This window comes from Penicillium malachiteum (genome assembly GCF_028827825.1).
Source record: "Penicillium malachiteum strain IBT 17515 chromosome Unknown utg000002l:1.0-8849297.0:1.0-8852440.0, whole genome shotgun sequence".
NCBI classification, from domain to species: Eukaryota; Fungi; Ascomycota; class Eurotiomycetes; order Eurotiales; family Aspergillaceae; genus Penicillium; species Penicillium malachiteum.
This window is the reverse complement of record NW_026643095.1, coordinates 4,755,416-4,780,939: the sequence shown is the minus strand read 5'-3', so window position 1 is coordinate 4,780,939 and position 25,524 is coordinate 4,755,416. Positions and strand designations below refer to the sequence as shown.

The 25,524-nt window shown below is 46.7% G+C and overlaps 11 protein-coding genes across 11 annotated transcripts; 3 read left to right on the top strand and 8 right to left on the bottom strand.

Moving 5' to 3' along the window:
* Positions 1 to 325: 325 nt before the first annotated feature.
* Positions 326 to 2,348, bottom strand: N7483_004780 (GMC family oxidoreductase; the record flags this gene model as incomplete). Its single annotated transcript, XM_057088217.1, has 5 exons — positions 326 to 372; positions 423 to 924; positions 974 to 1,853; positions 1,899 to 1,928; positions 1,987 to 2,348. 5 exons carry the CDS (start codon positions 2,346 to 2,348, stop codon positions 326 to 328), a joined length of 1,821 nt encoding a protein of 606 aa, XP_056948046.1.
* A 1,192-nt stretch (positions 2,349 to 3,540) lies between these two features.
* N7483_004779 (uncharacterized protein) lies at positions 3,541 to 4,602 on the bottom strand (the record flags this gene model as incomplete). Its single annotated transcript, XM_057088216.1, has 1 exon — positions 3,541 to 4,602. One exon carries the CDS (start codon positions 4,600 to 4,602, stop codon positions 3,541 to 3,543), a length of 1,062 nt encoding a protein of 353 aa, XP_056948045.1.
* Positions 4,603 to 6,167: 1,565 nt separating this feature from the next.
* N7483_004778 (allantoate permease family MFS transporter) lies at positions 6,168 to 8,046 on the bottom strand (the record flags this gene model as incomplete). Its single annotated transcript, XM_057088215.1, has 6 exons — positions 6,168 to 6,400; positions 6,451 to 6,799; positions 6,857 to 7,276; positions 7,353 to 7,558; positions 7,622 to 7,717; positions 7,791 to 8,046. The coding sequence occupies 6 exons, from the start codon at positions 8,044 to 8,046 to the stop codon at positions 6,168 to 6,170; spliced, it is 1,560 nt and encodes a 519-aa protein (XP_056948044.1).
* A 938-nt stretch (positions 8,047 to 8,984) lies between these two features.
* On the bottom strand, positions 8,985 to 9,889 carry pyrG (orotidine-5'-phosphate decarboxylase pyrG; the record flags this gene model as incomplete). The annotated part of the gene is made up of 2 exons (XM_057088214.1): positions 8,985 to 9,661; positions 9,733 to 9,889. 2 exons carry the CDS (start codon positions 9,887 to 9,889, stop codon positions 8,985 to 8,987), a joined length of 834 nt encoding a protein of 277 aa, XP_056948043.1.
* A 343-nt stretch (positions 9,890 to 10,232) lies between these two features.
* On the bottom strand, positions 10,233 to 10,793 carry N7483_004776 (MAPEG family protein; the record flags this gene model as incomplete). The annotated part of the gene is made up of 3 exons (XM_057088213.1): positions 10,233 to 10,520; positions 10,577 to 10,712; positions 10,762 to 10,793. 3 exons carry the CDS (start codon positions 10,791 to 10,793, stop codon positions 10,233 to 10,235), a joined length of 456 nt encoding a protein of 151 aa, XP_056948042.1.
* Positions 10,794 to 11,582: 789 nt separating this feature from the next.
* Positions 11,583 to 12,344, bottom strand: N7483_004775 (putative diacylglycerol O-acyltransferase (DgaT); the record flags this gene model as incomplete). Its single annotated transcript, XM_057088212.1, has 1 exon — positions 11,583 to 12,344. The coding sequence occupies one exon, from the start codon at positions 12,342 to 12,344 to the stop codon at positions 11,583 to 11,585; it is 762 nt and encodes a 253-aa protein (XP_056948041.1).
* A 1,249-nt stretch (positions 12,345 to 13,593) lies between these two features.
* On the top strand, positions 13,594 to 15,616 carry N7483_004774 (WD40 repeat domain-containing protein; the record flags this gene model as incomplete). Its single annotated transcript, XM_057088211.1, has 4 exons — positions 13,594 to 13,684; positions 13,756 to 13,901; positions 13,964 to 14,164; positions 14,225 to 15,616. 4 exons carry the CDS (start codon positions 13,594 to 13,596, stop codon positions 15,614 to 15,616), a joined length of 1,830 nt encoding a protein of 609 aa, XP_056948040.1.
* Positions 15,617 to 15,822: 206 nt separating this feature from the next.
* On the bottom strand, positions 15,823 to 16,286 carry N7483_004773 (uncharacterized protein; the record flags this gene model as incomplete). The annotated part of the gene is made up of 2 exons (XM_057088210.1): positions 15,823 to 15,943; positions 15,997 to 16,286. The coding sequence occupies 2 exons, from the start codon at positions 16,284 to 16,286 to the stop codon at positions 15,823 to 15,825; spliced, it is 411 nt and encodes a 136-aa protein (XP_056948039.1).
* A 281-nt stretch (positions 16,287 to 16,567) lies between these two features.
* pex8 (putative peroxisomal membrane protein Pex17) lies at positions 16,568 to 18,846 on the top strand (the record flags this gene model as incomplete). The annotated part of the gene is made up of 4 exons (XM_057088209.1): positions 16,568 to 16,641; positions 16,716 to 17,713; positions 17,779 to 18,227; positions 18,280 to 18,846. 4 exons carry the CDS (start codon positions 16,568 to 16,570, stop codon positions 18,844 to 18,846), a joined length of 2,088 nt encoding a protein of 695 aa, XP_056948038.1.
* Positions 18,847 to 19,093: 247 nt separating this feature from the next.
* On the bottom strand, positions 19,094 to 20,872 carry N7483_004771 (uncharacterized protein; the record flags this gene model as incomplete). The annotated part of the gene is made up of 1 exon (XM_057088208.1): positions 19,094 to 20,872. The coding sequence occupies one exon, from the start codon at positions 20,870 to 20,872 to the stop codon at positions 19,094 to 19,096; it is 1,779 nt and encodes a 592-aa protein (XP_056948037.1).
* A 2,587-nt stretch (positions 20,873 to 23,459) lies between these two features.
* Positions 23,460 to 25,016, top strand: N7483_004770 (S-adenosyl-L-methionine-dependent methyltransferase; the record flags this gene model as incomplete). Its single annotated transcript, XM_057088207.1, has 5 exons — positions 23,460 to 23,705; positions 23,818 to 24,096; positions 24,158 to 24,207; positions 24,260 to 24,787; positions 24,845 to 25,016. The coding sequence occupies 5 exons, from the start codon at positions 23,460 to 23,462 to the stop codon at positions 25,014 to 25,016; spliced, it is 1,275 nt and encodes a 424-aa protein (XP_056948036.1).
* Between the last annotated feature and the right edge of the window lie 508 nt (positions 25,017 to 25,524).

Here is a 25,524-nt window from a genome sequence, read left to right as displayed (position 1 = left end):
GGCAGGGCGCGGGGAGCTTGGCGGATGCGTACTGGCGGGTAGAGCCGCAAGTATGATGCCTTCAATTAGCAACCGAATAGTATTAAAAGAATGAGTGTTAACATCATGATGGCAGGTTGAATTGAGATAAAGCAGTCCTGGTGAAAAGAGACTCCGGGAGTGGGAGACACAGATAATAAGATCTGATAAAAACTTTACAAGCATGGACCCGGGAATTTCTGGACAATCTCCCATTTTATGACAGGCATAGAATGAGGAAATCTGGATGGTAGGTTTGCATAAAATTAATATAATAATATATATACCTGAATCAAGTATGTATAGATTACTGTCCAATGATAATATCATGGGCAATTTTCTCCGCAAGCATATCTATTCAAATTAGCATTCATCTATAGTGTGCCAGAGATACATGTACTTACAAACAGTAGCTTGAGGATGTCCAGGCGGAAGAAAGGGGAATGCACTCGCATCCACAACACGAAGCTTATCAACGCCAAACACGCGAGCTCGGGAATCAACCACCGCCATCTCATCATTCGAAGTACCCATCTTACAGGTACAAGCTGGATGCCACAGCGTCATGATATGATTCTTCACGAATTCGAGAATCTCGGTATCCGATTGAACGTGGGTCCCAGGGTGATATTCTTCACCAATGACGATAGGTGCCATAGCCTGGCTTCGAAAGGCCTGTCGAATCCTCTTGAACATTGCAATGGCAATATCTTGATCTGCTGGGTGCTCTAACCAGTTTGGATTGATAATAGGTAGATCAGAAGTATCGGCAGACTTGAGAGTGACATTCCCTCGGGATAAAGGCGTGATCAGGACACCTAGGATTGAGCCGTACTGGTATCCATCTCTTGGCTGGTCTAGGAGGAGATTAGAGACATTTCCAATGTATCCTGCAGCGGACATGTACTGATGAAAGTCAGTACTTATCAAATGGTCTAATACATGGACGACTTACTTCAGCTTCCGGCCAGTCGCTCGAAAATTGAGCTAATAATTTTTGCGTGCTGGATGACCATTTCGAACGCAGATTCTGTGGGATCTTCTCCCATGCTAGAAAATCCGCAATTGGGTTTGTGAGTTGCCCGCGTCGGAGTACACCTTCTAACAGCTGGGCCGCTGCAGAGACGAGATTCGTCGCAAAGCTGGTCAGTGTTTCTACTCGCACGCGATATGATGGCGCCATGAATGGATGGTCCCACATGTTTTGTCCAACGCCAGGTCGATCAGCTATCGTTTTAATGCCAAGCTTTTGCAGGTCACTCAAGGGACCAATTCCAGAGACCATTAAGAGCTGTGGTGACTGGAAAGCCCCAGCAGATATGATCACCTCTTCGGATGCCGTGAGGGTAACGTCGTTCCCAAATGCTCCTCTTACTATAACCCCAGTTGCTTGGAAATCCTCGTCAAAGAGAACTCTTCTTGCTAGAGTCTCCGTAAAAATTGTCAATGATGCTGGTATCGTACCACCAAGATACGAAGCTTGAGAGCTACTGCGAAGCTCACTATTCGGATCAATTGTCGTAGTACAGTACTGAGCTCCCATCAACGAACCAAGATTGAAGTCCTCTGCTCCTTTGATCCCAATCTCTTCCATTCCTAACCTCATCCAGGATGAAAATGGCTGCGCGTAGTTAGGATAGGAAACTTGCAGCGGGCCACCATCCTCCATATCAAATCCTTCCGAGCTAAACCCAGTCGTTGCATTATCTGCGCGTTCGGCAATATTTGGCTTTGTAAAAGTGACACTTTTCTTATAGAATGGTAGTACTGCGTCGAATGTGTAGCTGCTATCATTCAAAGCACTGGCCCATTGATCCATTGACTCAATCGTCGGACTATGGATGATTAGCCCATTTCATTGAAAGAGAAGTAAATCTTACCGTTGATAGATCATGAAATTCAACGCAGATCTACAAATATCAGCAATTCACCCTCAAACCACAGATCATCACCAAATCCTGGACTCACGATCCACCCAAACACTTCCCCCTCGCAAAATGTATCGCCCGTCCATTCACTCCACCCTGTCCACGAGCCACAAACCCCCAATCCACCGAAGCCGTCGTTCCCGGATCCGAGCCTACAGGAAGAACATCTGCAGCTGGGACTTCAGCAAAAGACTCGAATTCATAGTATCCGCCCGCTTCAACCAGTGCCACCTTATATGATTGCTCTGCCAGTCTGCTCGCGATGACGATTCCGGCTGTTCCACCACCGATTACCACGTAGTCGAATATAGCATTGTTTACTGGTGCTGTGCGTGGTTTAATCGGGTTGGATTTGCAGGTGCTAGCCAGAGCTAGGAAGATCAGATATCCACTTAGGCGCATTTTGGTATATTCAGATGCGTCGGTGGAGGTGGAGTCTGGTTCAGGTTGAACCTGAGGGGACTCATGATTCAGGTGATGTTCGGAGGGAAAGACTCGGACGAGGTATCGAGGGATCTTTAAACCTCCGTTTGAGATGTGATCGGAGGAAGGTAATCACTTGGCTCGTAGGTATATTTTATTACTCTCTGGTTCATCTTATTCTTCTTGTCCTGAGTGGGAAGGTGCTCGGCTGCTAATTGTGGTGCAAACTCTAGAGCTACAGAGCTCGTACCTAGACGGCAATCCGATGCAATACTCTCAACGCTAAGAATAGGAAATTGATACCAGGTGCAGGTGATAGTTTTTTGAGATTTAAGTTGAATGACATCTTTCCTGAAAGGTAAAATAAAAGTATTGCACCGAGCCTACTATCAAGTTCCAGGGTTGGCATCCGCCGGCGACGCTCGATGCATACTTTCAGTCTGCAGTAATTCAGTGATTAAAAGGTCGTCCTTGGTCAAATATTTTATTTTTCTCTGCGTTGTACGACTCGAGATTTCTCCAATTATCATCTAAATGTTTTCAGATAAAAGGGGTACCTGCATACTAGTAGTCTCGGAGCATGAGAGTGATAGAACACCTGATACTCCACAAATAAGACCAATTGATTGAGAGTCGATTGAAAATGGAAGAGACAATGTTGCTCAAGTTCCAAATATATCTACAAATTCCAAAACTGGAACTTGAAGGTCTTTGTTCATATTTTTGTCAGTTCATTCCATGGTTCTATCCCGCTGTCAGGGACATCTGGACCGGCCCACTTGTGGAACCAGCCTGTTTCATGCCAGTGATGCCGGAGCATATGCACATGTATGCTGATTTAAGAATAGATAGAATGAACTTCAAGTTGAAATAGGACTGAATTCAGTAACAACTAATCCCAGCATAATGCATATATACAGCATAATTAATAAATGGGTATCTCAGTCTCAGTGATGCAAGGAACATGAAAAGGGGCGACAAGTAGGCAACAGCATTCCACCAGGAAGCACCGGGTATACCATGACTCGAATCACAAAGGGAATGCAGGCTATGCAATATAAGCGCAAAGGGTTATCAGTAGGATCGTATCATGGTCATGTAGCCGAACAGTAGTAGTAGACGCCGCACGGCAGCGTGAACCAATAAAAATAGTAAAAAAAGCCACCCGTAATTATTTGAGAGTCTTCGACCGACGACCTGTCCAGAGGCGTCGAGAAGCGTCTGAATTGCAAAAATCAACATCAACCGGACCGGCACCGGACCCATCACGTTTCGGGTCCGAGTGGGTCTGCTCTTCGTCCGGGAGGTCCATGCGGAATCGTCGCACACTCCCTTCACGGCTTGTTTTGCCTTCTTCGAAAAATGGAGTTCGTGCGTCCCGCGCTTGACACCACCGTGGTGCGACTCGTCGCCATAGACCGCGCATGCCTCGACTGGCTCGGTCGATTTTCTCGTACTCGCGTCTCCTTGTTGAGGGGGATGTCCATTCCATTACTGTCTCCGGGACGTGAATGGATGATGTGGAGGAATTGTGTATATGGTGTGTAGTTGGGAGGGTATTGGATCGGGTTCTTGTTTGTAGTTGAGGGACCGAGCCGGAACTTATTGAGCGGCGGTGATGATCGTCGAAGCGACGGCTAGATGATGACGAGGCGATTGGGGATGGTGGTGCTGAGGTGCCCATATCGGAGGATGTGCGCCGATATCGATTTGCGAATGAGGGATTTCGTTGCGTTGATGAGGGTCGGAAATCCTCCGTCGGCGATATAGCTGGGGGATCTTGGAATAGTCGACATGATTCCCGGTGTAGTTCTAGTAGTGATTCCCGGCGTTCTTGTTGGGGTGTGCGAGCTGGGACCGAAACAATGCTAGCAGTAGTCACTGGTCTTCTTGAAGAGTGGAAGGAGCTCTGTCGACTTGCTGGACGAGATCGGGCTGTACTTCTGGATGCTGAACGAGAGTGATGACCAGAATTGACAGCAGATGTTGGTCGTGATCCTTCTCTTGATCGATCCCGACTCTTTGCATCTTTGGGATCAGAGACCCTTGGTTTATAGTTTGGTGGGTCGATTCTCTTCACCCTGGGTGATTCCATTTCCAAGCATTTCTGGTTGATTTTAGGCTCAGTAATTGTGGTAATTTCAGTGATGGCCAACTCTGATGGGATTTTAGTATGTAAATCCAGAGTAACAACAGTGGCCATGTGAAGGTTGCCACCACATGTGACTGCCATAATGAGCGTGATTTCGATCAAATGGATTCCCAAGGTTATCTCATGGTTATATAGGGAAGTGACGATGGGAGAGATACTACTAGAAAGTACCTAGGTACCTAGTAGTATGCAGGACTCCGTGAATGATTTTTTTTATAGAAAAAGAAACAAAGAAAGACAAAACATTCCAGATGCTGTGAAACGAGACAAGATCTAGAAACCTCCTCACCTTTATTTACATGCACACCGCTTGAAAAGAAAAAAAATAGGCAAAGTGGGGGCATTTAGTTCATTGCCTAGTTTTCGTCTTAGTTTTTCTTAGTTTTCTTAGTTTCTCTTTAGTTTTTTGTTTAATGTCGTAGTACGGAGTACATACGAGTACATGGGGCAACCTTGACCCCACTACAGTGTACTAGATCGTCATGGCCAAGTACTAACGCCCCTGCAGATTGGTCATTCCAGTGGTCACTGCAGGTCAATGCAGGGGTGAAATAATGGAATTATCCCCATTTTAGTAGTATTATAGTACATAGTTACAGTAGGCGCTGACCACGTTTCCACCCCAAGACCCTGACTGGTTCAAGGAGTTCAAAACCCTCACGTTTTCCACCTGACAGGGCTTGGGCCCCTATATAAGGGGAAGTCCACCTATGATATTGATCGAGGAGAATACATTTTCATAGAGTTCGGTTGATCTTCCATGTGTTGATCGTGTGCCACAATTATCATGTAGGGTCCAAGCATTTTAGATTCCAATGTTCTTATTTTTCATATTTCATATCCTAGAAGTCGATCATGAGTACAAATCCAGAGGTCAAATCCTGCATAGTACTCCCAAAGTTCTCTAGTATAGATACTATGTATCAGGTATTTCTCCTTCATGCATTAGCACATACATGTAACGGGTACAGAACCGTGTAGAATTAGAAGTTTATTATTGGAATTTCGGTCTTCTCCCGATATAATATTCACTTCTGATAGGTTTAGATTAGTGGCGGGGTCCTGGTTCGGCGCTTCGTTCCCAACATTCCACCATAGATTAATAGTGAAGTTCATGAGAATTACCTACTTAAGTACTTGAAATAACACCATTGATCGTCGTACTTTTTTATTCTCAACTCCATTTTTGGCTTATTTGGACATTTCCCCTGGGTGAGGGGTGTCGGTGAGGGTGACCCCCACTAACCACGCGCTATAAGAGACCCAGTTGAAGATCTAAGCCTATTTGAACATGTCGGGGACCACCGAAATTCTAGTGGTGGGATTCAATGTAAAAATGTAAAAAATGTGGAAATGGGATAAAACAGGGAGATATTTGAAATAACCTGGTTAACTAACGTCATCTACACTACTATGTGAACTACTATGACCTACTACCTAGTATGTCAGAATACTATCAAACACTATCAAAAACACTATCAGTCTACTGTGTAAACTCCACCGTGACCGAATCCACACAATAACATCCTACAATCCTGGAATTTGAAATCATATACTCATGTCATTAATCTCCTCAGACCGACACTCATAAGAACTTTATTGAACTCCACTGGTCCAGCCAGTACTCCACTACCCTGTACACACAATCAAAGCGCATACACAAAATCCATGTTCTCCCGGTCTGTCAAATCCAAGAATGCCTGATTCTGCAATCGCACATAATCCGACCGAGATGTAATTTCCGCCTTGCGCTTATTCTCTTTGACATACCACCAGTGGACAAACGACATGATCCCAAGACAAACTCCCAAACAGACGATAATCGTGATCTCGGCGGGGACATAACGAGGGGCATCTTTAGGACGGAAGGTTTGAGGGCCTGAAAAAGTTAGTTATATTCACCAAACGAGCTTCTCAAGGTCCACTTACCGATAATGTTACCAACACAGTAGCCGATCAGGTAAAACGCTGCAACTGTAGTCTTCTTCGTATAGCCAGCCACATTGGACGAAATCATGGCTAGTAAAGCCACAAACGCGGTGGGACTAGCCTGCGTCATATAGTACCCGATTAACCGACCAACATTATTGGTCTCAGGTAGCGCGACAATAAGAATCATGCCGATAAGTGCGCATACAAGTCCACCCAGACTGCTGAGGATACGGTAGCCGGTAATGTGGCCGATATAACCGTTTAACAGGAGAGCGATAACCTCCACAGCGCCACCAGGAACACCGAGGATCAGGCTCTCTTGGTCAGAGTATCCAAATGAGGTTATCTGCGGATACACTGATTAGCAAAGTCGACACTCAAATAAGACTCAGCGTCAACATACCAATTGACTGAAGAAGTTCGAAATTCCACCATTGGGAATATCAGCAATAAGTGCATAGAAAAAGAAAGCCCATGTCATCGGATCCAAGACCGCTTCTTTGACTTGATACATCTTGAAATGCTTATTTCCGATTCCCTGCTGGTTCACCTGCACCCGTGCAACAGCTAGCACGCGGTCCTCCTTACTCAGCCATCGTGCATTAAGCTGGCTATCTGGAATCATCCAGAGGAAAATGAATCCAAGAACGACGGTCAATAGTCCTGTAACGAGGAAAATGATCTTCCATGGTTCGATCGAGGATCCGTACTTTGATGTCCCGATTGCGATGCCGTATGCGATTAATCCGCCGATGATTTGACCGACGCCGTTAAAGCTGAACCAGATGTTGACGCGACTGCCTTGTTCTTTTTTGGTATACCACTATCATGGATCCGACTATTAGTACTCCCGTATGGTCTTATTCTTTCTGGCTGCTATGATTGGGTGTGGTACGTACCTGAGAAGTGATTAAGGCAAATCCTGGTGTAACAGCTGCTTCGAATACACCGAGGAAAAATCGAATGGCGATCGCCCCGGAATAGTTGTTCACAGCGGCGAAACAGCTTAGAATAATACCCCACATTATAATGCAGGTGGCTGAGTATCGACCCAGTGGTAACCGCTGCAGCAGGCGGTTAGTTGGGTACTCCCATGCGAGATAACCTGTCCAGCGACATTAGTATCAGTATTAGATTTGTTGGGGTTAGTTAATATTAGAATACATACCAAAATAGAATAAACTCGACAACCATTGATATTCATCTCCCTCAAGATTCAGATCTGTCTTGATTCCCATAATACTCGCATATGACAGGGTAGTTTCTATGCATGTTAGCGCTGCGATGTAACCTGGATCCCAATCCTACTACTAGGTACTAGGTAGTCAGTGACTTACTATCAAGATAATTCATCCCATAGATAAAACACATGATCGGCATCATATGCCAATCAATTATCTTTAATAATCGTCGATTTGTCGCTTCATCTAACTCGATTGTTTCCCCATGTAACTCGTCCAGCACTTTCATCGCTTCATCGGCATCGTGTGCGTGTTTCTCCAGTGTTGGATCAACGTGGCCCTGTTTTGAGACATCTATAGTCTTCTCCACGTCAACAGATGACGAGGCAGCAATGGCCTTTTCTTCCGTCATGATGGTGTGTGTGATAGGAACAGGCCACAAAAAAGCAAAACGTTTCAATAATGAGATGAAGTAAGGGGGATTTCCGTCCAAGTTGGAAATTGGGGGGGAATTTATCTCAGTTTCAGTGTCACAAAATGTTCCGTTCCCCCTCACCAGATGGGAAAGTAAATAAAGTCACTCCGCATTCTCTCTCTCTCTCTAACATCATAGCCTGATCCTGGTCATGGTCGTGGCGTTATCTTTGTCCTCCTCTTCCCTTCTTCTTCTCCTATCAAGCTGTTGCATATTGTGGGTCTCCCCGCGATAAGAACCCGATTATCTGGGGTTCTTGGACTTTGGATGCAACGAAGCTGGGTTATTGGTTGATGAAGAGGGGTTGTGAGGAGAGATCGGCAAATACAGTGATGTAAACCTTTGAGCTGTTCATTTTGGATCTTGGAGGTTATTAGTTATTAGGTTTATTGTTGCTTAACAGCTTTTAGTGGATGGCTGGATTGCCGAGCTCATATGAGATTATACTCTACGACTACGTAAAGAGAGAAGATATCAATCATTGCCAATGTTTACGGAGACAGATTTGGTGACCGAGTTTGCCGACGCCTAACTAGTTTATAGGATTCTTATCGTGAAGTGCGGATTTTCATTCCGTTATGTCTTATCTGTTTTCTTTACGAATCTATACTCAATGATAGAAAGTTGGAGTAAAGTACTAGGATACCTAGGTATCTTATCAGACGGGATACTAGTAGCTCAAGTGTTGTGGAGTCTGTGTGGATAAATATAAATGACCCCATGCTCGTCCTTCGAAAGAGTATTGGAGGGTTAATGAAGATAATGCACAGAATGCGGGAGTTCTCCGAGACAACGGAATTAGCATCGAGCTAAACCAACATGTATCAATTTTAAAGTTATATTCATATAGAGGGTACTTTTTCACATTATCCTTTTTATTGGTTAGTACCAACACGAGCCAGATAGGCTTCCCAACCCTGTTGCTGGTACTGCTTAACAGCCTCGACAGGGTCCGGAGCAGCATAGATACCACGTCCAGCAATAATAAAGTCCGCACCACGACCAATGGCCGACTGCGGTGTCTGGTACTGCTGACCGAGTTTGTCACCCTTAGAGGACAAGTTCACACCAGTGGTAAAGACAACAAAGTCCTCGTCATCCGCCGCGGCAACGGTAGAAGGAACCTCGGTAAGAGCGCGGGTAGAAACGAAGCCGAGAACAAAGCTCTGGTACTTGCGTGCGTAATCCACAGAGGCAGAGGTGTAAGCGCCGGTCGCAAGGGATCCCTTGGAAGTCATCTCGGCCAGAATCAGGAGACCGCGCTCTGGACCGTAGGGGAAATCCTCGGCCTGGGCGGTCTGCGCCAATGCCTCGACGATACCCTCACCGGGCAAGACACTGCAGTTGATGATGTGGGCCCATTCGGAGATCTTGAGAGTACCACCGTGGTACTGCTTCTGCACGGTGTTACCGATATCGATGAACTTGCGGTCCTCGAAGATGAGGAAGTTGTGCTTCGCGGCTAAGGCGTTCAGTCCGTCGATTGTCTCGGGGCCAAAGTCAGGGAGGATGTCGATGTGGGTCTTAATGACGGCGATGTAGGGACCCAGTCCTGCGTTCATCCCATAGTCGAATTAGTTTTCTCATCCTGCCGATATGGTATGGTTTTGAATCTCAACTAACGGTCGGCGAGCTCAAGGAGTTCCTTGGTGGTGGTCACATCGGCAGATACGGTCACGTTACTCTTCTTGGCCTCGGCGACCTCGAAGAGCTTCCGGGCGAGCGGATTGGGGTGGGTGGTAGCGCGAGCAGCGTAGGTCAATTGCGATTTGGACGACATGATGGAGGGGTTGAAGGTTGGCGGGGTAAGAGATTGGAAGATTTCAAGTTGGGGGGAAATATCCAAGGAGGGATTCCTCTATACTGGAAATTTAGACAAAAAAGATTCGTATTCTCGTAAATCAGGATTCAATTGTCCCAACCTAACTTGAGATCAAGAGAAGTTCTTCAACTTGTCACCCTCATTCTATGGGACTTTTTCGTCTACTGCGCCACAGTGGGTCCATGTGCCACTGTCATGTTTCAATGTGGCTGGTGAAAATGTAAAGTCCAGGCAAGATCCGGATATGTATTTGATGCGAGAAAAAGGTATATAACTAGTGTACAAAGTAATGGTTGATCATCTAGTATGAGATCAAGTGGCGCGCAACACCAAATGTGGTCAATCCCCACAAAGCACCCTGAGCCAGCCAGAAGAAAGCACCAATTTGACGGCCGGAACCATTAGGCTTACCCGAGTACACGTATCCGTAGAGGAACATGCAACGGAAAACCACCCAAGCAGCACCAATACCAGCAGCCAGCTCGGGGTACTTCAGACCAGCAATGAGAGTGAACAGCATGGTCTGAGGAGCATTCTCCATGAAGTTAGTGTGGGCGCGCTGGGCGCAGTTGAACTGCTCGGCCTTGGGCTGTAAAATCATGATTAGCTGAAGCTTCTATGAATGAGGAAACTCGAGGATCATACGTTCTCCTTGCATTGCTCAACAGTGGCGTAGCTGTGAGGGTAGGGAACCTTAGCAGCCTTACGGGTTGATCCAGTAATGGCACCTTGAATGAAACCCAGGACAGGGATTACACCCAGGGCAACACCAATGACGGCACTAGCAATTGTGAGTAACCAAACTTTGTGGAGACGGGTGTGTAACTTACCCGTAGTTTTCGGGGAGAGTGATAGAAACCATTGTGAAATTTGTTGTGTTTATAGTTCCTTTAAACTTGCAGAATAAGGAGACTTTATAGCTCTGACGATATTTGGTGTGGGGGTGACGGAAGCCGGAAGCTTGGAATAGAGCCGGGCTTAGAGGACTCCGCCTCGGCGCAATCAATCCATCCGAACCGCGCACGGCTGGTTCGATGTTGAACTATTTGCTTCGATTTCAATGGGAATGATCTGGGGAATGTGGAATTTTGATTTGTAAGAACTTGAAAATTGGATCTTCTCATTAAATGAGAGGTTAGGCATCCCAAAGCGTGGTCAATTTGTAGCAGATCTTGAATTCCCATAGTTCTGACCACGTTACCTACATGAAAGGGAGCTACAATCGGCCAATGGGCACAACAACTTGAATAGTTTTCAATGCAAAATATCAGATCTAATAGATTATGCTCGCATGCAACAGCTATATGCAGTATTTCAAAGACAAATAGATCAGCAATAAATGGAACAGATCAAAAGCTAGGTCGTTTTGCGTTCACATCGCGCCCACCAAAAACCTTAGAAGACATAGAGATCAAGTCATTGGATCATGGACTCATTCGACTGACACTTCCATATTTGGCTTGCCAGGCGAAAAAGTACAACAAGGCCCCAAGGGGCTGACCGACCAAGCAAAAGCTGACCCAGAAGATACAATTGCCGACCGTCTTACCCAGTGGGTCGCGCATCTTTTCGAGGGGCGCGGTAAAGATGATCAGCGGTAGTTGAAAAATCATACCAAAAAATGCAACACCTAAACAAATTAGCCATTGAGTCAACAGTTGAAATTTTCATATACAAAGTTCATACCAATGAAGTTATGAGTGGGGATCCCCACTAGCATTTCATGGAGAATGGCAGACAGGACGAACACCATACTACTCGCGGCTAGAGGGCTCCATCCGCGACCCACCAGGGGTGAGTATACATGTCGTTTCATAAACAGATAGACAGGTCGGTTCCAGGACCGCCAGTAAGTTCCCAGGCTAGAACTGTTCCACCAGTCGGTATAAAATTCACGATCTCCAAAGCGCATCACTTCGGCCAAGGCATTGAGCAGAGCCTGGAAAAGAGCAAAAAAGCCAGCAAGCCAAATGATCAACGAGATGGTGGAGAGCTTCATCACCCGTTCCAGAATAGACGCAATGTCCATGACAGCGATCTTGTCAATTGAGTTTCGTAGAACGGGTGCAGCATACTGTGCAGATAAAAGCCAGATAAAAACTGAAAGTCCGACAAACTCCGCCAAGCGCTTTGCCACAAAGGACCAACGAATAGATGTTGTGCGGGGGTAGACTGGTTGGTAAACCAAAGTAGGAGCAAGCCAGAAGTAAGTGAGATTATCAATGGTAACATTTCGTGGGTAGGGGCAAGTGGCATAGATATCAGGAAGCCCGGGGTCGGCAGATGGATTCAAAAATGCAAGACGGAGATCTCGGTTGGTGAAGGCATAGGAGCAATTCTTCAGCCACACGATAATTGCATGAAGCTGACAGAGAGTTCCAATTCCTGGGTGATGAATATAAAAGTATACCATAAAGCTAGTCACTGCTAGACACAGTGTCGCATTCAATGTGTGGAGAAAGGCTGTATAAGGCCAAGTAGAACGGAAGGCTTGTTGGTCCCGTTCTTCTCTCCTCAGCTGTCTTCTTCTGTCGGCCTACGACCTGTTTTGCTGAAGACGCAGCAGATAGTTCGATGACATAGGCTAGGAGTAGATGACAGGGAACTAGCGCGAATAGAATGGAGCCTAGAACCAGATCTTGCTTGCGATAGTCATGGCATTTAATGCAAATTAACACTCCATACTATGGTAGATTAACAAGTGTTCTCATATTTCCTGGATCAAATTCATTCAAGTTGGGAGATTCGGCACTCACTTTCATGAAATTTTCAATAATCAACCGAAGGTTCATGGCCACTATTCCAGTTTAGTTCATAGATCATTCACTGTCACACGGTCGAACCTTGGAAGTATCCTACCTAATACCAATACCATCAAGTTTCGAAAGCCTAAAAAGCTAGGTGTCACATCTGCATCTCGACTCAGGCTTGAATGCCGTAGCTGCGAGTGGTATGCAGCGACATGACGATACTTGCTGCGTCTGGGCCCACGCGAATGCATGTGAACCTCGGCTTTCTCAGACATAGTTTCATTGGTTGAAGAGGCCAAGTTGGAGTGTTCGTGGGCAGTCGTGACAGACTGAGTTTGAGAGACCATTGTCACCTCCTGAAGCTCAAAATCTTCACTTGGACGACTGTGCCCCGCGATCAAATGTCGCAACTGGACTAGAAGTCTAGAACAAGGTCAATGCGGGAACTTGGAAGGGACCAACGGGCAGATAACTCGGGAAGAGTATGGCGTAACCAAAACGACAACCAATTCTCAAGGGATAAAGAACAATGACATCCAGAAGCTCAAGAAAAAGAAAAGACTAGGAAAAGTCCCAAAATTAGAAACCGTTGAGCTTCGGCGGGGAAAAGTAGATTATCATAGCGCAAATGTACCAAATGTACCCATGAGGTAATCTAAACCAATCAACGATCCCGGCGGTCGAGCTCCAGCTCCTTACGGGCGGTCACAGACTCACAGTATTCACTCATATCTTCATTCACTGAGACTTGAACCTTCCACCCCCGTCCTATATAAAACACAGGGTCTACCCCTGCTATTTTAAAAACTCGATTTTATTATCAACCCATCCTTCTGGTCCTGGTCATGACTGCGCAATTATTCGGTTGAGCGATTGCAATTTCCATCTCAAACCGCCGTGGGCACAGGCACAATGGCCTTTTATGATGAACAGGGAGGGGACTCTCAATTCCCTGGCAGATTCAATAAGAACTTTGACGGACCGGTTGGACCCCGTCGTCCCAGTATGTTTTCGCCTGCAATGAACCAGATATCGGTCAGAAAACAGTCCGACTAACCATCATGTCTTGCCCAGGACTCGTCACCGATTATGGCTCTTCGATGGTACAATGGATGCGAACCCGACGACCGCGATACCGAGGTGGACATCGAATGGAGGTGGAAAGACCTAGTGCCAGCTTTACCGTCGATGTGAGTCTTGCGCAAACCCGCGCCTTCGAGGTTGCGTGTCGCGGAGCAGAAAATGAGAAGAAAAGAATACTGACTCGACTTGATTTGCAAAGATGCTCCCACCAGTGGGCCGACCCCATTCACCAATTGACACAATCCCCGTGCGACACCTACATCAATCTATCGGAAAGTCGAAGAAGCCGATCGTGGTGGTGCGATGGACTCCCGAGGGCAGGCGACTGTTAACTGGTGGCCATACCGGCGAGTTCATGCTCTGGAACGGCACGGCATTCAACTTTGAGACGGTTATGGATGTATGTGGTCCCGAGTCACATCGGATATTGGGATAGAAGGCTAATCTTGCTTCTTCATAGGCGCATTACGATCAAATCCAAGCCGGTGTCACCTCTCTTGCATGGTCTCATAGTCACGACTGGTTAATCTCAGGTGGACAAAGAGGAGACGTGAAATACTGGCGACCGAACTTCAACAACGTTGAGACGATTGATGATGCCCACCATGACGCAGTTCGAGACTTGTCTTGGGCACCTAGCGATACGAAATTCCTCTCTGCATCCGATGACACAACCCTCAAGATCTTCGATTTCACCACCCGAACTTGCGATACCGTTCTTACTGGCCACAATTGGGATGTCAAATCATGCGACTGGCATCCGACGAAAGGTCTCCTGGTTTCCGGCTCAAAGGACCACCAAGTCAAGTTCTGGGACCCAAGGACGGCACGCTGTCTCACGACTCTTCACAGCCATAAAAATACCGTCACCGCGACTCGATTCTCGCGGGTCAACAATAATCTGCTTGCTACGTCGTCGCGGGATCAGACGGCGAGAGTTTTTGATTTACGCATGATGCGCGATATTTGCATCCTCCGTGGTCACGAGAAGCCGGTTTCTTCTCTGACATGGCATCCTATTCATAGCAATTTGATTTCTACTGGGGCAGAGGATGGCTCCCTCTATCACTATCTGCTCGATGAGCCAAACCTGCCTGCCGGCGTTGTTCCGACCGTGGCACCATATGACAGTCCTGACCCTGCCAATACCCCTCCGCAGGTAATCTACCCAGCTCATCGCATTCAATACGCACACGGTGCTACGATCTGGTCTCTAGACTGGCACCCTCTGGGTCACATTCTTGCTTCTGGATCCAAGGATAATTTTACTCGATTCTGGTCGCGGGCTAGACCCGGAGAGACTAGCTACATGAAAGATCGCTTCCATATTGGCGAAGAGGCTGCGGAAGCTCAAGGTACATGGAACCGTGGCTTTGGCCGCAAACAAATGCGTGAAGAAGAGGAACAAGAAATGCAGGATGAGGCCGAGAGTTTGGTTGATCAACGACGACCTGGTGCGTCCTCTCTGCCCGGAATCCAGGGTGGAGGGCCTCAACCTGATGGTCCGGGTCTACTACCTGGTATCGGTGCGGCTCAACCTCCGCCTCCCTCGGCAATGGCAGGTGGCATGAGTGGCATGGACCCTGGTCGCTTGGCTGCAATCATGTCTGCTCAGGGCCCTCCCCCGCCCCCACCACAGCAGGGCCCTCCAAATGGCGGGATTCCTGGATTCCCTATGCTTCCTGGAATGGGCAGCGCTCCTCCTATGAATATGGATATGGCACAGTTTCAAAAGCAGATGATGTCTCAGGGAATGCCGATGCCTCCTAATATGAACCTCCAAAACATGGCAGCTGCGATGGGTGGTCTACCTGGTCTGCAAGGTGGTATGCCGAACAATGGACGTCGTTAGGATGATGTTCTGGTGGATTTTCGGTGCAGATCAGGATTGCGGGACTGGCGTACAGGACATCTCTTCAGCATGTGAACACGGTGGATCCGGTGGGTGGCGCTTTCTTTTCGAGATATCAAATTTCCAGTGTGTATGATAGAAATGAAAGATTCGATATCTTTATCTTCATAATGATGAAAAAAAAGTTAGGCATTTTGCTGCCTTTATTAAAGTCCACCTTGCATAGGGAAGCTGGTTAAGACGAGGACCATAACATTGACACCTCCCCAGATCATAGGTATCCAAGTCGACATTCTGAAGTTTCCTGATTCGTAGATGGAGCCGAGACTATAGAATATGGTTTAGAATATTTCACAAATTGAGGGAAGACGTCCACTTACACTAAGCCGACAATGCTCCCAGCCAACAGTGCTTCCAGACCTGCGACCACACTATATACCAATGGCACCAGCCATATCACGCTCCAATTGCGACTATGAGTCAAAACAGCGCATCCAGCAACCGTGAGATGGCTTGCGCCATAGAAAACTAATGTCCAGTATAGTGTAAAGCGCCAAATGTCCAACGTGTAATAGAGATAATAAGGGCTCTTTAAGTGTGAAGGGATTGGGTCGTAAAGGGAGGGAAATGACGGGGTGTGGTAGTTGATCGGGACTCGATTACCGGCCATGGTAGGTTGTCTGCGGCGCTCTCTAAGCTGCCACATGAGAGCAAGATTATCTCAACATGGCCTGATGAGTATTCTTCGTGGTGGTGCTGCGATGCAGATCTGTGTCGCGATGTTGATCTTCAGATGGTTAGACCCATGAGCATGACGCTGCTTGTTTGCACTGTTTGCGGCTCCACACCCGGACCTCGGCTGGGGTGTTCTCCGCGGCTTGTCTTCCCCATCTTTCCCCTAGGCCATGTAGAAGACCTTGTGGGCATCATTGTGCCAGTGGTCTGCTCTTCATGGCGACGGAACGCTCTCTTGCTCGCCTGCTACGATCGCTTCAGGCGACATCTAGTTTTGAAGATGCGGCTGGGTATGTGGCGCGTTAACATCCTCGCATCTATCTCACGTTCGGTCATCACCGATGGCTAATTAACTATTGTTTAGTCTTCTTCCAACCGCTACCAGCTTTCTGTCTGTCCTCAGCAATCCCTTGAACTTGACTCTCCTCGCATCGCAACTTCTCTCCGCGCCAGCTCTCTGGAATCACCACGTCGATTTACTAGCATGTCGCAAGATCCTCAGCGTCTTTAACACTGCCGCTATCGCAGTCCTACAGAATGATACCACTGATGAGCCCCGTATGCCGTTCGGACGGAATCGAAGCCTCGATCGCGAAGCATGGGTTAAGGCCGTGGTGCAAGGCGCAGATGACAAGTCCCCACGGTGGAGACATATGCTCCTACTTGGCGGCATACTGCTAGGATTCGAGGGACAGAATCGACAGGGTCTTCCATGGAGTATTCGCACAAAACTGGAGTCTGCATTGGCTACAGCAGCTCAATTAGCGCTGGAGGAAACAGGTCCAGAAGCTAGCATAGATGGTCATTGTATCGCTATGGTACTGAACTACACATTTGAGCTCTTGTCTGATCTTGAACGATCCAAACTCAATTATGATCGATTCTTGCCTATAATGGTGCGCTCCGCTTTTCTATCCTCAGAGGGACTTGAAGGAGGTTTCTTCCTAGGTGCTATCGATGAGGATATCGTCGAGGGAGCCGGGAAGAAATTCACGTGGCAAGCTGGATCTGCTACATTTGGCTACTTTTCAACCATCTCCAATCGCCCGTTGGTTGCGGCGCTGGGTCCTTTGTCCAGATTAATCTCACATGCTGTGGAAAATTGCCGGAGCCCGCAAGTGGTTGCGCAAACGATTGATTATTTGGCCGATTTTGTTCGGACTCTCATGGTTCAATGGCGGCAAAATAAGCTATCGGAAGTTGATGTCGCTGAAGAGAAAGATTTCCTTGATGCGGAATCTTTACAAACAACAATACCTGCTCTCTGGAAAGTGCTCCGGAATTGTCTTTACTCTGTTGTCATTGTCCTCCGCGCTGTGCTTGGTAGGATGATCAACGATCCTGCTCTTGCAGCAGATGGTAGTAAGTTGGATCGGGATGTGGCTTTTGATTACAATGAGACTGACATGTATTGATTTACCTCCTAGGCGCCCCATTCCTTTCCATGCAATCCCTTCATATCCTCCGCAATCTTTATTTCATTTCCTCTCGCACTGGCCAGAACGGGTCCTCGCAGCAAACCTTTGTTCTCTTGGCGGCTATCGACATCCTTTCGCAATACCCCGACTTGGCAGAGAATTTCTTACGCAGCATCAAGCCAAGTGACATCGGCCAGATTCCTGATCATCCGCTTGAGCGATGCTTAGATCTTTTCTTTTTGAATACAGCTGAGCATTTCCCGTTGATACTGTCGCCACAAGTTAACGAGGAATTGTTATTATCTGCCGCCTTCCCATATCTGGCAGCCGGTGCAAACAGCAATCTCTTGGAGATTTTTGAAGCAGCTCACAGCCTGGCGCTTGTTGTCTTCGCTATTCCCCACAATTCCGAGCTGGCTGCTCGACACCTTCCTTTCTATATTGACAATTTGTTTGCTGTAAGCTCTCCCTTTAACTTATCCTTGGGTATGTCTTTTTGACCATCAATAGGTATTCCCCGAGAACCTGTCAGGCAGGCAATTCCGCCTTGCATTCAAAACCGTTATCGAGGTCACAGCACCCCCGTCTCCATTAGCTAATAGCCAACCCATGCTTCCTTCAATTCTACTTGAGGTGGTTCGAGATCGCGCTTTAAATGCTCCGACCACACCTATCGTCCCAACAGCCGGAAATAGCTCTTCCGCTGATACAGGCAGCGAACTCCCACTCTCTGCACAGGCTGTCCTCACTATGGCACTCATTGACTCCCTATCATTCCTTCGAGTTGATGACCTGGACGATTGGCTTCCCCTTACTGCACAGCTCATTAATTCGATCGCAGATCGGACTATGCGTCACGCCTGTGTTGATCGCTTCTGGGAAGCCTTGAGCGGTGGTGAGATGGATGTTGACCGGGCTCATTGCTGTGTCAATTGGTGGAGTACTCGTGGCGGTCGCGAATTAGTTCTATATGGAGCTGAGCCTGCGCCCGGTGCTGGTACTGTTGCGGAGTCTGAGGATAGTGGGCCATTTATGAGTGGTGCTGTTGGTGATGTAGCACCGGAAAGTAAGCTGTGATAGTCTTGCTGATTTCATGTTTTGTTCGATGTTAAATGTATAGATGAGCGTTAATCAGGAACTTTTCAATGAGTACATATGTTATGATATACCCATCGACAGTCCCAAATCCGAGTCTGGAAATATTCTCACCTAGCAAATACAACACTTTCCACTGACACATGTGCAGTATCTAGCTTAAATGGTTTCCAAATTTTCGGCACGAATATATACTCTCTCTCATTCAAAAATGTTTTCGCGATCCTGCTCAGTAAACATACATTGGGAAGGCATTCAAGTCATAGAACCATGTACCGAGTGACGCCTGGCTAGGGAATTCGCAGATCTTTTCAGTTCCATTGTTTACCCAGATCGGACGTAGCGGCCACGAACAGATCTGGCTATTGGAGCCATAGTCCACTGAACACGTATTAAGCACTGTGGTATTGAGCGTCACAGGTTCAATTCCCTTTTCCACCCAATCAATCATGACGGGGAAATTCGTCTGAGGAAAAGCCCCGTTGCACTGTGTCTGGTCAGGTGTGCAATGAGCCGCACCATCTACCAGGTACAAGCGATACCAACTGTTGAGTGCATTTATAGACTCCTCATAGGAGAGATCTGGAAACATAACGCTGCGCACAGATTCATAGTACCGTACAGAAGAGGCTGTGGGAACACTGTTATCCGATTCACCATGGAAATGAATGACTTTGCCTCCGGCGTCGTGGAATGCAGTGAGGTCTGGCCATGTAGTCTGCAGAGAGTCTTCAAACTTTTGCCATCCAGTGTAAATCATATCCCGAAGTGTATCAGGAGTCCAGCTGTCAAAGCCGGGAATCGTAGTTGAGACGCTCTGCTCTAGGATAAACTTTGAGGCGAAAAGAATTCCGAACGACTGAAGTGAATAGGTCCAGTTACCAGTAGTATTGTCATACACTGTATCGGCATCCCCAAAGCCGGCACCAGGCTGCCAGCCTACATAAACTTGCTCGCCAGAGAGTGTCTGGGGCCCATAAAGAGTGTGATTAGCAATGATGATATCGTCTCGCGTAATTACGCCGCTCTGGGCTGGCACAGCTGCCTGAGGGCTGTAGGGATTGGTGGAGGCTGGTGTAGCAGCGCAAGAATAGTTGAGACCGATGAAGTCGTCAAGATTCAGCTTGAGCTTGCAGATGTCAGAACGACTGACAACGCCATCTGTCTTCCCATCAAGCGGATCACAGAAATTGAGCACCTCTGTTGTCAGTGTATCTAGAGCACATGGTTTGGGATAGATGTTGAGATGCGACTCGACGACAGAAGCAAAGAGATGCTGTAGTTGTTGATGAGAGTATCGCATTGCCGGGGCACCGATAATGGCACCGTCCCAGTCTTCTGGAAAGCGCTGCACCTGGCTCCACCCTTCACGTCCTCCTTCAGAACATGCTTGATAGTATGCATACAACTTATCGTCATCAGACATGTCAAAGAAGTTCCGGGTCAACTGCTTCCCGAGAACGGTCATCTCATGAATAGCTTTGTGGCCGAAATTGTAGACATTCTCATAGTTGAGCGAACCATTTCCTAGTAACACGACTTTGTCAACGGTGGTGTCGAAGCTACCAAAGCCTCCATCAGTTGTGCCGGCACTGGCTCCGTATATGATACCTCCTGGGATTGAGGTATCGGTGGACGTAATAGAGTATCCGCCACCACCGGTGGAAAGATATCGATTCTTAAAGTTGCTAGGTGCTGGAAGCCAGTACCAGACAATAACAGAATCACCTCTCCCCGCGTGGGAATAGGCAAAGGTCACATTGCAGTAGCTTTGGTCGTAGGCATCTGGGAAGAAATCGCTGCCCATGAAGCTGACATTGTAAACGGCGTTCACTGTGAGTGAGGCATCATCGATCTGTACTCCTGAGATGGCATTGACGGGCAATACACTCTGGACATACGAGGTTGTGCAGACGGTGGCCAGGGACTTCGCATTACTGGATGCTTTTGCTGATGCGAGGGCAATCAGTATTGTCGCCGGTAGAAGCCTGCGGAGATGAGAGGTCATCTTCAAGGTGCAAACGGGTTGAGAAGAGTAAGGCTTGTGCCCAGGTGGGTGCTTGATTCAGAGCATGAGGGCTGCTAGCTACTACCTAGGTAGTTATATACTCACGGTGATATATGTATGTCCGTACTTAGTGTGGGGACGGACACAAACAATTAGACAGCTTCTTCCCTTCGGCATTCATCAAAAGGTGTGGGGATAATCCCCCATATCACATGTTGAGAGTAGAGGATAGGGAGAATACTGTGGAGACAGCGAGTAGAGCTTTTCATACTTTTAATGAATCCATGGATATTATGTGGTAGCTGATTGACCAAAAGATTGTTATTCTGTACCAACACTGAATCCTTTCCTTTTTTGTATTAGTCTCCGCATTTTCACACTAAATGACCAGGACCGAGCATGACTTCTAGTTCACTGATCGGCTTATTGAGCTTTACAAACCCCAGGATCAGGCTTAGTAAGTACCTAGCCTTGTTTACGGTAGATTGGTGTGCCCCGTCGTGCAAATTATCATTGCTATGACGGAAAGGATTCTATACAGATGGTTTAAGATTGAGAGTATCATCCCTTACTGGAGAAGCAGGGGATGTGATTAATTTCAAAAGGTGGTGTATCAATTGAAAGTCTTTTACGAAAGCAAGCATTCAAATGTTCGTTTACTGTTTCGAACCAAGCTTTTGACTAGGAATATCAATTAAGAACTAACCAGATACCCAACTCCACTCCAGAGCTGCAGTCAATGTGTCGTCAACCCCACACTTTACCCCCAACTTTACCCCACAGCATACCCACATTACCCCATGATCAGATCCCTTTGGAGAAAGGTTTCTGGGTGTAAGGGTCGTCACAGACCAACTACAAGACACATGATAAGCTCACCCCACGCAAAGGCATGTAATTGTGGGTGCAGCGGAAAAATCATCTTCCAAGGTTTTCTAAGATGAAAACACGGAGCTCCGTTAAGCTCCGTCACTCTGGAATAATTTGAGCTAAGCAGGTTCAAGTTCTATCATGTTGTGAAAGATAGTGAAAAACACGTCAGAATGGTAGTAAGAGCAAACTCCACACGACTCAGAATCACTCGGAAACTCAACCTCCATCCCGGCTCCCCCCCTCACAAAACATTGAAAACAATCAAATGTTGACCAGGTCCATAATACCATATTATTCAAATGTCAAACTCACAATGAACTCATGATGTGGATAGCTGTGCTCACAGAATATTGAACTTATTGATATCGAATATCAAACGATAACTACTATCCGATTTGTTAACGAATAACCTTCACCACACTCATGGACTCCTCTCGGCGCACTTTTCAAGCACTTTCAGCAAGACTCTTCCAGAAGACTGGTACTCGATGAGCCTTCTCCAGTTCCAGTTCCTTTATTTTGCAACACGTGGATTTGCTCGCTCCTGGATCCGCATGAGGAGGTCTTAGTACTGGAGAGACTTTGGTTGATCCCGGACATTTGACGTTTGGTGAATTCATTAAACGTCTTGAAAATCGCCGGTGCAAATGGCAGCAGCCAACCATGAGCAGAATCCGAGTCGTCTTCTATCCGGTTCCGCCAAGTTGCTCAGCGTCATCTGTGTCATGTCAGCACCATTGAGATATTTTTGAGATTTGGAGTGGGCACATACAAATCCGCTGTACCTCGCCTGGACTACTACAAGCTCGTTTCAAATGCTGCTTGGGTACATATAGACTTCGGATGAAAGGTGCACACAAGCTGGCCCTTTTTTTCTGAATGGGGGCCAAAATGCGCGATTTCTTCAATACATTGAGAATGCAAGTATGAATCCACTGGCACCTCTAAGCGAGGTCACGGCTGATCATACCATATTGGGTGAATATCCGCATGCTGTAACTCTCCAATAAGAGCCACAGAGCGAACTCAACGTCGAACTTCGCCGCTCCACCCTGGTGTGCGAAGCGACCCAATTTGTATGCACAATGACATATCTGATTTGAAGAGCGTCGATCGAAAAGAGGGTCTGGACTCGGAGCCACCGGAAATGGAGCCCCAACTTGTAATATACTATATTATATAGTGCGGCAGATCTACATATTTGTATGATTTTAGTGCACGACAGCAGAAAGGCGGGGAATACTGTGCAAGTTCAAGTTTGCACCACTTCAAGGATAGGGAGGAACTTGAATTCCAAGATTCGAATCTGATACATCCACAGAAGTGGATAGATAAACTTCAAGTTCCAATGGGCGTTGGGACTTGGGTGTGGGGCTTGGGGGCGTTTCATCAGATCCATGGAGATTGTGGAGCTTTCTTTTTTAGACGGCACTGCAGACATTGGCACTATTGCCAGGTGTCACCTGCATCATGATGTATTTAGGGGTCCGAGGTCCCCGCAGTAGGTAGAAATATTGAATCCGAGTCATACTTTATCTAAGATAAAGTTGCCCGGGGCCGCAAGTGCAGACAACTCTCCTGCAAGTTTCTCAAATCCTCTGGTGAGATACTAAATACCCCCCTTCCAAGATCGAGGACAATACCTCTAAAAATCACTTTATTTTACTCTTTTTGGATTCAGACTCTCTCAAGTCCCACTTGCACTCCGGCAAACATGGATCGCCTCGATATGGTCGGTCGTGCTGCTGAAATTACCGAGCTCAGTCATTCTCTCGCCGAAATCGTGGCTAGACATAAACAGCCGGAGCCAACTTTTGAATATGGTATTCCTGATGTTATGAGAGAGAATGCGCCAGATTCAGATGTCAATGCGATCACCAACCGCACCAAGTTGCTGGGCTTGCTGGACGAGTTTCGCGACTTGCTGACAGAGCCAGCTGTGAATTTAAGCCAGGAAAATGTAAGTCAAACCATGCATCTTCAAGGGCCGAACCTAGAACGAATCTGAGAATGTGCTCTTTCCAGTTATTTTCTCTTTTTACTAATGAAGGTTTCTATGATCTTACATGTAGCGAAGCGCATGCTTGAGCACTTACCCAATATGTCGCCTCGGGTTCGCAGACCATGTACCAAAAGAGGGCATATCTGTTCAAGATCTAGCTGCGAAAGTGAACTTGGATGAGAACATTGTTCGCCGCATTATGTGTCATGCTGCCACCTATCATATTTTCTTCCAGTCAGAGCTTGACTATTTTGTGCACACTGCAAGCTCACGTCTCTTGGTTGAGAGTGAGGGTATGCGTAACTGGTTGATGATGGGCATTGGAGAGACGTTGCCTGCGACTCATCGAGTATGACATTTCTCTTTCTGATATTCCTGAGAGAGTTATACCATTGGCTAATTCGAGTTAGATCCCTGAAGTTTTACAAAATATGGATACTCTGAAGAGCCAGAGCATAGTGTAAGTATCACTTATACTGGGAAATATGATACTTTTACTAACAGTAACAGAGCTGGTCTGTGAACAACTCCACCAAGCTTCCAGTTTTTACAGCCTTAAACGATTTACCAGAGCGTGGTATTGTTTTTTTCAAGGCTATGGAGTGGCATAGCCAGCTCCCAGGGTTCTCTCCAAAGCATCTTATCGAGCACTTCCCCTTCCAAGAGAAGAAGGATACTACGATTGTCGACGTGGGTGGTGGATTTGGACACGTTTCGCAAGCTCTGGCTTTCCATGATCCCAATGTGAAATGTGTCGTTCAAGATCTGAGCGATTCTGTCGCCGGTGGAGAGAAGAGGCTTCCGGAGGAGCTGAAAGATCGTGTCACTTTTCAGAGCCATGATTTCTTCCAGGAGCAACCGGTCAAAGGTGCGGATGTTTATCTCCTGCGACACGTATTGCATGACTGGTCGAATAAATATGCCCGAAATATTCTTCGTGCTTTTATTCCTGCATTAAGACCCGGGGCCAAGATTGTGATCAATGACCGAATTATTCCTGGTTTCAGGGAGGCAAATTATCTTCAGGAGCGTGAATCACGGTATGTCCTCCCCTCTCAATTCACGTCGATTATCATATTCTAATCATACTGTTTTAGGGACTATGATCTGTTCATGTTCACTCTTACCAATGCTCAAGAGCGGACACTCTTGGACTGGACCAATCTCCTTCGAGACACTGATCCTCGGATGAAGTTGACTCGTGTGACTAGGCCAGAGAAGTCATTCTTGGCTATCATGGAGGTCACATGGGAGGAAGAATTAAATTAAAATCGTGTATCTCGATTGAGCGTAATTGCGACGCGAAAGGGAACCCGTTGATTCAATGCCCCTGCAGGTGCCTTCAGGCAGAAATTAAGGCATCAAGTATGCGGAATATTCCGGCAGAATAACTGTTAGTAGGTTGACCAGTTGACCGCCCGTGAGATGATAAATCAGCTTTTCATGATTAATTCTAAAGCATAGCTTATGGTCTTCAACTCCACATATTGCCATTCCAAGTTTAGAATAGATCCTATGAGCTTCATGTTAAGTTGATATTGGTATCTAAATACTATAATGCCTAGATTAAAGTCAATCTTGCAATACTAAGATTACCTGGGATAATCATTTAGACCTTATTCAAATATTCCTGAGCTGGAATCTGGGGTTTGGTATAACCTCAATTAATGACTTCGTAATATTAGTTACCAGTAATACTTACACTAGTAAAGACTAGAACAAAGGATGGTCTATGCGTTACACCAATCTGCATAAGTAGCCCAGACAAAGATATGAC